The sequence below is a fragment of the Falco punctatus genome (assembly GCF_963210335.1).
Source record: "Falco punctatus genome assembly, chromosome: 3".
In the NCBI taxonomy this organism is placed as follows: domain Eukaryota; kingdom Metazoa; phylum Chordata; class Aves; order Falconiformes; family Falconidae; genus Falco; species Falco punctatus.
In genome coordinates this window covers 68,311,016-68,325,762 of record NC_137582.1, presented here as the reverse complement: position 1 = coordinate 68,325,762, position 14,747 = coordinate 68,311,016, and the positions used below count along the sequence as shown (strand labels likewise).

General features: G+C 35.6%; 1 protein-coding gene across 1 annotated transcript in view; it reads right to left on the bottom strand.

The window, feature by feature from the left end:
- Positions 1-13,410, bottom strand: part of LOC308060066 (uncharacterized protein C18orf63) — a 43,749-nt gene extending 30,339 nt beyond the window's left edge. Inside the window, exons 1-12 of the mRNA XM_080378331.1 lie at positions 12,976-13,410; positions 12,258-12,336; positions 10,804-10,860; positions 9,281-9,392; positions 8,040-8,081; positions 7,018-7,094; positions 5,501-5,610; positions 4,757-4,853; positions 4,570-4,655; positions 3,822-4,005; positions 1,675-2,742; positions 625-741 (exon numbers count right to left, since the gene is read on the bottom strand). Coding sequence (XP_080234457.1) covers positions 625-741; positions 1,675-2,742; positions 3,822-4,005; positions 4,570-4,655; positions 4,757-4,853; positions 5,501-5,610; positions 7,018-7,094; positions 8,040-8,081; positions 9,281-9,392; positions 10,804-10,860; positions 12,258-12,336; positions 12,976-13,175 — 2,229 coding nt within the window. The 5' untranslated portion in view covers positions 13,176-13,410. The remainder of the gene's footprint in view (positions 1-624; positions 742-1,674; positions 2,743-3,821; positions 4,006-4,569; positions 4,656-4,756; positions 4,854-5,500; positions 5,611-7,017; positions 7,095-8,039; positions 8,082-9,280; positions 9,393-10,803; positions 10,861-12,257; positions 12,337-12,975) is intronic.
- Between the last annotated feature and the right edge of the window lie 1,337 nt (positions 13,411-14,747).

Sequence of the window (14,747 nt, the reverse complement as noted above, 5' to 3'; positions counted from 1 at the left end):
ATCATTACAGAAGCATCCAGAGGAAGAAGTATTTTTTAAAAAATCATATTAGGAACTTATCTAATTGTTGCTGCTGACCCCATCTAGTAATATAATAATAACTTAAATATATTAAATAATTAAGAGAATATAAAGAAACTGAGAATGAATTACAACTAACCTTTTGGTATGCATTTCTACAGAATGTTGCTGAATTCAAGCACTTGAGATGAGACAATTACAGAGATTTTTTTTACAGAGAATTTACCATTGAGAATGCCATAGCTATATTGGGCAGGGTAAAACTTTTCTGTAGAATCAGAAAATCTGCTTCAGAAACATATTTACATTAAGTAACATCAATAAAGGTTTTCATTTTAGTAGCATTTTTTGTAGGAGACAAACATTTTAAATGCATGCTTGAAGTAACAGTAACATAACCAATGGTTAAGGTTAATTTTATCCTAGTTAAGGTTAATTTTATCCAGAGCAGGCTCAGTAAGATTTCTTGGTTTCCCTGTCTTAACTGGAACATGATAAAATGAAAAAAAATGAAATTTCCTTTTTATCTTTTAATGCAGGTCCATATAAACTGGATTAAGGGGTGTATATGGGGGGGGTGGGGGGGTGGGGGGGGGGTGTTACCTGTCTTCTTCTTGCACAACCTTTCTTTACAGATGCTTCCATGTTGTTCTCCTTGATAGAGGAAGTTAGTTTTGAGGTCAGTGTTTCGCATGTCAGATATTCGTTCCCTGTAATCATCTTAAAAGTATAGAAGTTTATACCTTCATTAGCAAAAAAAACCCCACCCAGTATTTTTCTACTTGTTAAAATGACCTACTTTTTCAAAAGGTGCCCTCATTAACACAAAGTTGAAATAACCTACCATATTACATGTTATAGGTGAAAAACATGATAAGCACATTTCATCCGTGTGCCAAATCTGAGGGATGTCATCCTCACAAAGATTGCACTGAAATCAGCTCTGCCATTTATTTTATGGAAATACAGGCAGAATCATAGAAAAATTTGGTTGTAAAGTACCTCTACTGGTCATCTACTCATAACAGAGCTAACTTCAAAGTTAGATCACATTGCTTTAGGCCCCATCCAGTCAAGTTCTGAGAATCTGAAAGGATAACAACCTGTCTGTGCAACTTCTGCCAGTACTTAACCACTCTCTGTCTGAAGATTTTTTTTCCTTATGCCCAGTAGGAATTTTTCATGTTGAAACTTGTGCTTTTAGTGAAACTGTAATTAAACTTGTATTTGCAAAACTTCCATGTTTGTCTAACAGCACAATGCCCTACACACACGGCAGTCAGCACTACACAATTGATGAGGTTTGGGATTCCTTCCAGGAGCTGTTCATTAATATGGTCTCATATGAAGACATGTTAATCTCACAAAAATCTTGATGAACTGTCTTAAAGAAAGGAAAATTAATTATCCCACTCTAAAAGTCCCAAATAAAAAAATAGTATGTATCTCAGACAACATAGTAAATCATCTTCCCTTTCAGAAAAAAGGCAGCAGTGGCTGAAAACATCAACTTATATGGTAGAGATTTTAGAAAACTATACTGAGAATGATGGTAGAACATGATGAAAGTCATGCTCTTTATTGCTTAACATTGTTTTAGAATATACTGAATTTGTGAGAACCAGTAAGAATGAGCCCTGTTATCTACCATACCTGTTCAAAGTTAGATTTGCAAAGATGACTGGCTGTCTTAGTGACATAGTCCTTAGAATAGCATGCTGCTTTATTTTCTTCATTTTTGGCGATATGCGCTGTATCATTTAAGACAGATTCATGAATATTTAACCCTGCTCCTCCATTTGATCTCTTTGTTTGTTGCCGAGATAAACTGGAATTTGTCATTGCATTGTCTAATTTACAAATCTGCAAATGTACTTTCTTTGACTGCTGTTGTTCTTCAAGAACTTGCATGGTATTTTGACTTGCAAACTTCTTTCCCCTTCTTGCACTGGAAATAGGAGATGTAGATGTATCCAGACTCAGACAAATGTTTGATTTCTGAAGCACTAACCCAACATTCTTAAGAAAGGAAGGAGAATTTGCCATTTTGTAATTGCCTTCACTTGAATTCTCACCTGAAGCTGGGTTATTAGAAAAATCAGAATTAGTCATTTGTCCACCAGACTTTGTTTTCCATTGAAATTGAGGTTTTGTGTATCTTTTCGTGTTCATAGCTTGAAGTACATTGCTATGATTAGAATTTTTGACTGGCATATTTTGAACAGGTTTGCAAACCTGAGTTATGCTGGACTTGCGCACAGTCAGCATAGAAGATGAAACACTCATGATTTTTACTGGTGAATGTCTTTCAGCACTTCCTCTTTTCTTCCCATCTGTTCGGTTTGCAGTCTTTCCATTCATTTGCATCAACTTTCCTTTGAAAATTGGTATAACTCTGCTGACATTTCTGGGGGGAGGTTCAAAGGCTGAATTTACAGGCATTCCTAAAGATTTCATAGCTGGTAACTCTGGTACTCCAGGTATTTGCCGATTCCTCATTGAATTCTCTGTTGCTTCAATGCTAATCTTTCCTGTACCCTTACTGCTACTCGAAGAAGTCTGGCTTTCTGGCTCTTTGATCAAACGCTCCATCCAGTGGCTGTTTTCCATACTGCAAGGTGAAGAAATTCCAGGCAAAGTCTCTTTCCTTAGAGGAGACTGCGTTAGGGATACCACACAAACCATCTCACCCGCCAATTTCATATGCTTCGATTTCATTTCCTGCAACACAAGAGCTGCTAAATTGAATGAACTGGATTTAAAAGTCTGATAGTGCCACCTAATGCATCATTATATGATATCAACCTAATATAAATCACAATATATAACCATACATTTTCCTATTGTAAACTAGAATGAACTATATTCTTAAACAATAGTTTGTTATCACTATAAATGAAGATTTGTTTTCTTCTCCCCTCAGGTCTATGTCTATAAACTATGCTGGAATATCATATTTCTCAGAAGGAAAGACTTAAATTACAGTCATTATCTTGCTTTAGTGTTTCCAACTGGGTAATGCCTACCCCTTTTGAGGGGGTCTGCAGAGAGTTTGATTGACAGGGCTCCTGGTCTCTTAAGACTTCTAAGGGCATCTGTATTCTGAGCAAAAGACAGTTTGGATGTCTAGGAAAACTGCAGATGACGAAGAGGAGCCATTTTAGCTTTGATCACTGAAGAGACATAAACAGCAACTGCTTTCTGAAAGAGGATTATAGTATTTTAGAGTCTCTGCAACTTCTGTCACTATTCTTTGTTCAGAATTAATTACTTCATTTCTTATTTCACACACTACTACTAAAGAAATTTGAGTCAGTCTTTGTCACAACCTCAAATTACAGGAGTTTTAATTGCTTGCCTCCTTTCAATCATCAGCCATGGAGTAAATCTTACAGCTTGAGTGTTTTTAAATGTGTAAGTTCATAGAACTTTATATTTTCCTTGGTTTATCTTTTCAAAGATAAAATTAAGAATAATAATAGGTATTTTTGTTATTATTGTTATGGAAGAGGTGTGAGAAAGTTCTGGATATCCAACTGTAAAATAAGGTCTATAGAACTGCAAATATTGATAGCAACTAATTAACACTAAGTCCAATTTGTTTATGTATTTGTGATGTGAACAAAAATATAACAATGGAAAATAGCAATATAATATTTAGTTACACATTTAATTAAAAGTTACATCATTTATTGTTGTTTATTGTGAAAAGCATAATTTTATGCTTTTATTTGTGAATACGATAAATTTGTACCATGAACAAAATACCTGTCGTTAGTATGTTTATAAAACAATCTTACACGCACCAGAGCCCTGGAGAGTCCCTCTGTAGCATAAAGTGCTTTACTTGTCATCTTTACTGGAAATCCACATAGATGTGAAAGATTACACTTGATGTCAGAAAGAAAAGAGTTCAACACACTTTCTGAATCCGTTCTAGGGAAATACTGCACTGGCTGACTTCGAATACAACTTAAAGGGTACCTGAGTAAGTATTCAGGGATATATAACAAGTTTCTTTACATTTCCATAATCATGAATCATCTTTGTTGAGAAAAAAAACATGGACATGCCTAAAGCTTTTTGAAAAAGGTGAACAAAAGCACTTACTTTCTTAAGGAACTGAAGTTTATAAAGTTACAGGACTTCAACATGATTACATCATACTAACCTACCACAGTAAAGATTACTCAAAGTCAGTAATCATTAGCCTAGTCTTTCCTTGCAGGAAAATTCTCTTTAACACAAATCTTTGTTGGCTGTGTTTTAACAGGAATTTAACTCTTCCTTTTACATCTCCATTTAGAGCAGCATTATAATGTTTACAGTAGCTGTGAAGCAAACTTTTCTATTCAACTTACTATTATTCAATACTAGGACAAAGAGATTTGACTCAATATTTTGTTCCAATTTATCTAGTGAAACGATTCTCCACTGACTTCTGTGAAATTATGGAAGAAGAAAACGTGGCACATTCGAAAATGAAAATGTAGATCTTTGCTAGAAGTGTAGTAGAGGAAATGTAACAAAAATATTCTGAAAGGATACGTAAAGAACCTTTCCCCTATTGGTTTGAAGTAAACACTGAAGTATATTTTGGTCTTTTCAATATCCTCTGGAAGAATATATCCATACTTGAAAAAAAGAAACAAACCGCATAAGTGTATTATAAATACAAACTCAATAGGTACAAGAAAGGGAGGGAAAAATGAAAGCAGTGTATATTGTTTCTTACCAGATCCTTCCAATGCATCTGAAATTCTTTATATGAATGGAAAGGAGAATCTGGAGGAATTATGTGGCTGATGTTTATGATCTGACCCATTTTCATGCTGTGCATAGGTAAAAAAAGGATGCTTGGAAAGGGTGTCATAAAGCTCAGCTGAAAATATAATGGACTTTTGGGGAAAAGATGTAAAACTTATTTTTGTCATTGGAAGTATTTATGGATTATTTTTATGTTTTGAGGACTAACACCTTTAGCTTATAAGTTTATGCCAGAACTTTCCTGAAGTGTGGAAAAGAGCTTGGCACCTACAAATCCAATTTCTCATCTTGTAATATTCACTTACTAGTGAACGTAGAACAAAAGCAAATATACCATTGCTTCTCATATTTTTTTTATGAAAAGCGTAGGTGAAAATAGAGATATTTTGTGACAGAGGTTGAAATTGTTTTTTTCTTTAAATTGACACTTCCTGCTAAAATTGTATTTGAGAAAAATTAATGCTTTTGGATATCACAGAAGTAGCAGAAAGATTACTCCAACTGAAAAATTTAAATGTGTAATTTATGACTCGGTGATTAATTTTTCTCATATTCTATAACATCAAGACCATAAAAGTAAAAAAGAAAGATTCCTAGATGTAAAACAGACTATAAAACAGAAGCATCCTTATCACTAGTATGAAATTCACAATTTGTAGGGCAAACATTTGAGGAAATATTTGTTTCTGTTGAAACGTAAACAGACTCCTACCTTGGCAAAACATAGCACCAGTTACTTAATATGGAATGTTGGTGAATAACTATATTTTCATTGCTGTCAAATAGCTTTAAGGTGTTTGTCGAAATATCAAAATCTTCCAGCTTAAAACAGAAAAAAAATAAATTTGCAAATATTTCTACAGCAGCACAAAATTAAAATTTTCAAAAATAATTATGTATCACAATACAATGAAGCTTATAAATTATATCCTTTCATCAGTTCTCACAGACTGATTATTTCAGAAGATAGTTCCATTATAAAATTGCACACTATCTTATGTTAGAGCCTATGCTTCCAGAAGTTATGCATGTACAAGGTTTAAATTATTTAAATCAGTGAGATTTAAACTTTATTTGCAGTGTTTTAGTAAGTAAGAATACAGAAGATATTTTTCAAACTAAGAACTGTCTCACTTCCATGCACATTTTTAGAAGTTAAATCAGAAACCCATGTTTGATAGTCTAATAACGGTATATGCCACCTTGCCCAATCAAGTGCAAAGATCCAAGCAACAGAATTAATGGGACATATAGTTTCACCCTGTGAGAAGTCAAAAAAATCACACATTTTCACAATGTGAAAATATTTGACAGTAGGGGCCAATCAAACACTGAGATGAGAGAAACATTTTGTTTCTCTATGGTCTACCAGGGTTTGTGTTTCTTCACTGACAAGAAAATTTAGCTATTTCTGTTTTAGAAATGCATTACAATGATCAAACTGACAATGAAGCCACATCATGATCACTTCCATCATTGCTTTGTGTCACTTTGGAACTGGATTCCTATAGATAGCTTTAATGTTATGCTGTCCAACAAGGTCACAGAAGAAATCCTATTCTATTCTAAGAAAGAAGAGTTTGGAACAGAAACACTTACTTTAGCAGAAACCAGCAAGCCTGACAAATATGCCCCTGTATGTATGGACACATTCAACAAAGGTGTCATGGCTGTCACAAAGAATGGTAGTTTTTTAACCTCAGTCATGATTTCTTAAACAATTTATTAATTATGCTTACAAGTAGCATAGTACAGGCTGCTCTAGTATTTTGGAAGCTGCATTGAAAATAGAAGCAGATTCCAGAATAATTATATACAGGGATTTTAAACATAGCACTGACAACTTACCTGTAGCTTCACTTTTAAGATGCTACTCAAAACTGTCAATGTGTTACAGTGACACAGTGAATGCCTTCTAGAAAACACTGCTAGAAGGAAACCTAGAGTCATAAAGACACTTTACTGCATTCTGTCAGCATTTTTGGAAAGGTCTCTTAAATAGTCTAGGATCTCAACTTTACAATGCTTGCTAGTATGCATCAATATAGATGTAATATGGATGTTGTGCACATGCAACAGATGCAGATAGCAATGAATATGATTACTGTCTTAATGCGATTAGAAATAAGCACTTCTATTCCCATCATGTTAATTACAAGCCACCTAAAAGAAAAGAAGATGAAGATTAATGAGACAAACACAGTCATAGAAAATACAACTGTTTTATACCTGAGGGGGTGGCAACCGAATTGAGCAAGGCTCCACACTGATGCAAAGCTGTCTCTCTGATACACTGAGGTCTATAACTAAAATAAAAACAAAGCACCAAGCCCTATTTTGAACTACAGTTTATCTGTTAGATAGAAAGCTAAACCAAATGTTATTTAAAGTAATTGTTAGTCAAAATGTTGTGAGACTTTCTCAGCATGGAAATTAAAATCAACTGTGAAAAAGTTATGAATTACTATCCGTACAGTACACCTCCCTAGGAACTCATGGCTGCCCATGCAACTGGATGCTTGATACTGATATACCTGATACACAAACACCTATTTTCAAAGCAGACGTAGTTCTTATAACCATTGGCTGTACTGAGTCATCTAGCCCAGTATTATGCACCCCAAAGTGGTCAATAGGAAAGACTGTATAAGCAAGGCAAGCATCTATTGGCACATCTCCAGAACATTCACCCAGCTCTAAGCAAGCTGTAGCACAGGAACTGGGTGCATTATGTTCCCCAACATACGACCCTGTTACACATTTAGGCTCCAGTATCTCCAAATGTAACCTTTAACTTTCATACTGGAATAAAAATATTATTTTGTGACTTTTGCAATAGTTAAGCAGCAAGCTTTGTGACAACTTATGTGAACAGCAAACACAGTACATACAGGACAGCTGCTTTAGCTCATTTTCCTATCTATTATTATGGAACTTTCATATCAGTTGCAAGACTCATAATTTGAGGCAAGTGCATTTAATTGTAATAATCGTAACTTTTAAATGCAAATTTCAATCTATGGCTGTAGATTAACAGCAGAAAAATTACCTTTTTTGTGGGTAATTTGTCAAAGGTGCAGTTGAACTGGCAACTATTACATACAGAGCACCATCTGCCATCAAGTGTATTTTGGCAGAGGTTATTTCACAACGAAAACTGAAGAGACTGTTGGTAATAGCAAGATCAGGGCAGTATGAAAGCACATAAGAAAACTCTCACAAGTTTGTCATTAACAGAACATTGTACTTACCAACAGCATTTTGCCTTCCTGAATGAGACAAAAAATCTTTTCCTTAATAAATAAAATAGATAGACATTATTTTCTAAACCACGTGTCTAATGTCATAATGCAAACAAAAGGAAGAAATCACACAGTTTCATTTATGTGTCATGAATGCTGAAAGATTTGTTCCTTTTAAGGAGAGACAAACCCCTCTATCAATGAACTTTTCATTGATTCATTAACATCTTGTATCAAAACCAAAAGATCTATGAAAGCATTGAAGTGGACAGCAATTTATACATCAACTTTTCCTCCCAGTAAGGGATTTATACATAGAACTATTTTTAATTGACTAACAGTTAATAAAATTCTTAGGTTCAGAAGCAAATCTGTAGAGTATTACTACATATTTTACCATATATCATCTGTTTTGCACAGTTTTAGCAACATATGTGATTAGACAAGCTGCATGTACCAGCGTCACATTGCTGTTTGTCAATGTCTTTCACTGAAATCAGTTTTATATCAGCTACCATCTAGCCCTCTACTTCCTGCTACTCCTGAACAAGGTGATTTTATTCAGAGAGCTCTGCGTTTTGAAGATGCTGAAAACAAGATACTGATATTGTGGCTGGAAATAAGACAATAACATATACACTTTTCTCAATGTATATTTGGAATGACCTATAAAATTTCTCTACTTAAGAGCACACCACGGTATCTGAAACATATCTGGTTTTCCATACTTTGGTAATTCACATTTATCCCACACAGGAGTTGGTAGAGAGACGACAGGCAAAGGAACTACCATCTAAAAAGACGGAGCTTGGTAGATGGAGATGGTGTGACAGAAAAACCACTTCTGTATTAGAAAAGCATGCAAAATATGTGCAGAAATGCCACTGATGAAAGCATGAATCTGAAAAACAGGGCCAATTTTTAGAAGACATTTACCGTCCAACAATACTTGGTTTGGAAATTCTTAATCTGGTATGTTGCATTCAGCTGAAATAATTATTTGATCTATGACAAAGCTGAGGAGGAAGATGAAAAAGTGAATGGTATGTCCATTCAGATTGTTAACTTGAATCATTGAACTTAGATAACGGAACAATAAAAACTCAATCAAAGAAAAAATATCATAGGATAAATGAATGAAATAATATAACAACTGAAATAATGATGGGAATTAAATAATGGAAAATAAATGCAACGATAAAGAGCTGGAAACTAAATGCTCGATTCCCTGAACCTGGTGAGTCAAATACCTTGCACCAAGAGATGACCAGCCTTGTTCCATCTGGGTGCAAGTCTAGCTGTAAGTGTGTAGGAGAGACAGGTCTGGAGAATGGCTGGACTAACTGTTTGTGGTGCTTCCAGCTAATAACATCAGTGAGGGGAAAAAAATACATTATTAATAATTTAACAGATTTTTTAAAGGCTTCAGTCAAATTTTAATCAAAGGTAATCAAAGATCTTGGAGCCAAATCCTAGTACTTGTTATACATCTCTACTTTTCATCTACTGAGTTACAAGAGGAAGTTAGCGTAATATTTGATGTGGACATTTAGATGTCATGCATCATCAAAGTAAGCTGCCCTACAAGTCATGTAATGTTTTCACAGGGCTAATAATAGACTTGGGGAAAAGATTAATTGAACTGTATCGAGTACTTCACTCGATATGCATCTCTTTCCAGACAATAGGCTCAACATCCAAAATTTACATGTATTAACTCTACTGTCAAGCTCAAGACCAGAGACATTTCCCTACAATCAGAAAATAATAGATAAAAGTAGCTTTATTCACCCAGCAGTACTACTTGCCTGTCCTGCATAGCCTTCTGTTGACAGTTAGCATTAGTCAAGAAACAGAAACTAATTACAGTGGGTTAAAAAGACTTAACTAATATACCTCCAGGAGGATGTTTCTATTGAGATCCTGCAAGGATCTGCCTTCAGCTCATGGTGATTAAGTACACTTTGTACTGCTCATCTGCTGATGTTAGAAAATCTAACCATGACAGGTCAGTTACACACATCACCATAAAGCAGTTTTGTAAGGTAAGCATATTTGAACAGTATTTGTCTTACTAATCCAGACACGCATTTACACTTCTTGGAACAAAGAAAAATTCACCCAACAGGTTGTGCAAATGAGTCACGAGAGCTACTGGCTTGGATTACAGTCTTTTGACTCAGCAATTTCAGTGTGTCCACATATATATTCATAAAACCCACAGACTTTTCATACTAGAAGATAATAAAGCACATGGCATAATGGTCTAAAAATGTATCGGTTGTTATGTTCGTGGGTTCCATTTCTTCTTTTTGTTTTGTTTCTCTGAGATTGTCCTGTACAGGCTGGATAAACCTAGAACTTGACTGGGGAGACATTTCAGCTGTCTAAACATCCCCACCGGTGGAATCTACAGTGCACGCACAGAGGGGGTGACACCAGCAGGAGAGCTGCAGGTCTTTGGCCCAAAGGCTGGGTCTGTCATTGCCTTGAGGTCAAACCCCAGTGCCCCTAGCAGCACCAGGATCTCACTGCAGCAAAGAAAACTAGTGAAATTGCTCAGGAACTTCTTAAAACTTTTGACTCTTAGAAAGTATACTTACTATACCCAGATTTGTAAGAGACATTTTGTTTATGGGACAGACTTTTTTTACCCTGGAACTTGGCTTCTGTAGTGCAAATTGTATGCCTTATGAAAAATACTCATCTCTGGCAACAGGAATTGCAGACAAGCATAACAATCTTAAGAACTGTGACATCTTTCAGTACTTACAGTAGCTCCTTGTTTCTCTATGTAGGCTTGACATATTCCTGATTTGTAAAATGGTATCTAAAAATAAAAAAAATAAATACAAATTCAAGTGTCTGAAATTAAAGGGTGTTTTATCAAATGATAAATTAAATTCTGGTCCATCAGTGACTTTGCCTAAGAAAAACATGCTAAGGAATAGATAAAGCAAACAACATATCCTGTATTTTAAAGGAGAATGATAACTAAAATTAGTTCAGGGATTTGTCATAGTGTAATCTTACTTCCAGCGAAAGATACATTAAAAGATCGCCCAAAACGAAACTGGAGAACTATGCCCTGGCTGCTCTCATTGTAAATTGGATGGCATCTTACCAATTGAGTCCATTCTGTTCCGCAAAGGTTCACTATCTGAAAAGGCCATTTCATCAAAACATTAGAAGACATAAGCTGTAATTGATATTACTAACGCACAAAAATAGAAGTTTGCTTTAAATGAGATATTTTACCTATCCTTGATCCTCAAAGAAGCATGCATGTATGTGGGACAGATACACTTGACTCCTAGCCATACTTTAGCTCAGGCTGAGCAAGAAGCAACAGGCCTTATGTCCTTGGGGTGAACTTGTGAGCCGGAAAGCCCCTGGCTCATGTGCAAGGGAGTGAAGGTGTCCTGAAATATATTTTGAAAGGTCGTTTTGAACCCAAAATTACAAGATAACCAAAGTACAGAACAAGACATCAGAGCTAAACCGAAGACACCTGTCTTGTCTATACTATTGAGTAGCAGCCAACTACTTCACCCTGTAAATATTAAACTTGGGATGGGCTTAATTTGAGCTCTCCCTGAATGGCAGCTGGCCGGCACACCAGGTGACTCTCCCCTTGAGCAGGGACACTTCTCAAGGTTAGAAATTCCTTACCTGAGATTAAGTGAGCCTTCCTTACTCAAGGCGGAGAGGTCCCTTACCCATAACAGAACCTTGGTGACTGAAATCAGCTGAATTAACACTATGAAGCATTACCAATCTATGTAGCTACACAAATATTACCAACTTTATATGGATAATTCCATTAGACATGAACCATTGACCAAGTCCAAACTAAGACTGGATCCAGTCACATCTAGGCTCCAACAAGGAGTTTAGAAAGAAAGGGCGTCCATTCTGAACCTCATGACTCAGCAGAAGGATCCTCTTTACTCTTTACACCTCTGGTCTCTATATGAGTTACTCTTATTTAATTTTCCCTTGCATGCTTCTTCCATGCCTTATAGGTGAACCTTGCCATCAAACTTATTAAACCTTTTCAAACCACTGTTAAAACTTTGTTAAATTCCATTAAACTTACTGAGCACTCTCAAAGTAATATTTTACCTCAATAAAATATATTGCTACTTCTGTCTTTTGAGTGAGGTGCACTATGCTCATCTGCAACAGTATGTAACTACATATACTTATTTACACAGCGATACTGACCGCCATTACAACTGAAATTTGATTTAGTGTTCCAATAACAGGTGCAGAAAGGATGTCTTGATGCAGGAATAATAACCGTCTATAAAAAAAAATAAATTATTTTTGTACTTCATTTTCTCAGCTGAAATTTATTTTCCTCAGCTTCTGCAAACATAATACATTCCACTTTCACTTTGTTCCCAGTGGTTCAGTATAATATATTGGACAAGTTTAAGTTACTTGCTCTCAACCCACCCACAGTGGTCTAAGACAAAGACAAAGGCCTTTGGCACACAGACAGAACTCTCCAAAAGTTTTCCTTTTGGCAGAATTCCTCATTTATCCCCTTTCCTATTAAAGGGAATGACATAATATTTGGTGAGCACTAAGGAGTGTACATACGCTTTCCGAATATTCTTTTCACTCAGTCTCAACCCACAGAAAGCATTTCAACTTTGCAAGTGAACACAAATTAATTTTAACTTTTTATTGATTTGGAGTAGGCAGCCTTGTTAGTTTCAGCTGATGACATTTAAAACATAATGGAAATGTGAGGGTTCTCCCCAGCAGCCAGCAAGTCCCCCTCAAAATAACCCTTCAGTTTTGAACAATTTTGTACTGTTTGCTGCTGATCAGAATTTTGCTGGTTTTATTAAGCTTAATTCTATTACTGCTAATAAAATATTTCAATAACAACCACCAAAAGCTTCTGAAAATAATAACCCTCAAAACTCTTTACCTGCAAATCTTTATCTGTGTACTCCTTGTCTCAGTTTCTGGTATATGAGAACTCAGTGTTACTGTAGAGGCACAGAGATTTTGTAGATCTGGCAGACTGACAAAGAACAAAGACTGGTGCCTGGTGTCATTCATGATATATTGTTGATTGCTCCAAAGTGGCACCTGGGTCTTAAAATGAAAAAAATATTTCATTTTCATAAGGCAGATATTTGTTTACAGAACTTTGTAAGTATATGGTATCAAGTAAATGAATAATCAACTACCTTCTGATTAAGATTAGGTAGGCAATATACCATAACTTGGTCAACTGAAACAGACAGCTCAATATACTTTTGCTATAGATAATGCATTAAACTTGAAAAAAATACTATTTACAAGAGTCAAAATATTCAGAGTAAAGACAAGGACAAAAGCATTCTTTCCATCTTCTTCTCAGGCTTTTCCATCATCTTCTCAGATTCCAGGTGGGGCTATCTAGGATCTAGAATCTATCTAGGATCCAAGACTGTGATGTTAGTCACCTCCTGTGTGGCAAGAAAGTTTAATGCCCAGGAGCTCAACAGAGATCTCACTAGTCATACAAAAAACTGTGGCTGGCTTGTGAGAGAGAATGAAAACCACAGAAACATGGAGGCACACTGGAAATCTTTTCCTTTTTCCCCACAGCAGGCTCCCTTCCTAGTGATACAGGGAACTTGGGTGCTCCCTGCTTAAATCCATCTCTCTTCTCAAGCAACAGTATGTTGAATAATTCAGTGAACACTGTATTCTAACCTATAAAGAACTGAGTCTTACAGTGGACTGAAATCTGTACTAATCCAGAATCTCATTCAGCTATATGATTAATAAAGAACACAGACAATTTTCTCTCCCATTCTTGCTCTCAAATGAGAAATGTATAAAGAACAGCATTTTGTCTTGGTGGGAATTTTTAGTAAGTACACTCCTACATATCATGAGATGAAAACGTAGCTGGTATTTGGAGTGGAATGTGATTAGACATATAATGGTTCTACCAAAGCTGACTCTCACATTCTAAGCTTTCCTTTATAATAGAAATTATTATTTACATTTTGTGTTCAAGAGTATAAGGCAGTTTTGAGCTCATACCACAGCTGTTATCTTGAAATGCACATAACCTGATATTTCAAGTGAAGTTAGAATACACAGTATATGTTCATTGCCATACCACTAAGCAGACGTGCTGCAACTCTGTCATTTCTGGAACTTCCTAAAAAGCACCAAAAAGACGAACCAAGAGAACCAGAATTTCAGACTGAGAACGTGATCCTTTGGTGCAGTACTAACAAATTTAATATGAGTGGAAGTAATATGAAGTTATGGCTGTTACCTGCCCTGTTAGATGCCTGTTGTATGCTCCTATGTACTGCCAGGCTCAGCATAAAGGAACTAGAATATTTATGAGAAGAACACCTAACATTTAATTATTTAAGGAAAATACACCTTTTAACTATAGCACCTTCTTTGAAGTCTTTCAAAGAAAAACAGGCAGGTGGAAAGTCTGCTTATTGTGAAAATCCAGGAACAAACACTGCACACCAGAAAAAAGCTGTTTTAATAGTTCTCCCTGCTCCAAACCCTAAAACCCTTCTGGGAAATGGTCTTACCAGCACAGTGAAGACAGCAATAAATACTTTGTTTCCAAACTTTATGAAGTCACCAGGTATTCACCTGAAAAGCACTTTTGAAAATCATGATTAAAAAGACAATGAACTGGAAACATTTTTTGAGGAACAATGTGAAGGATAT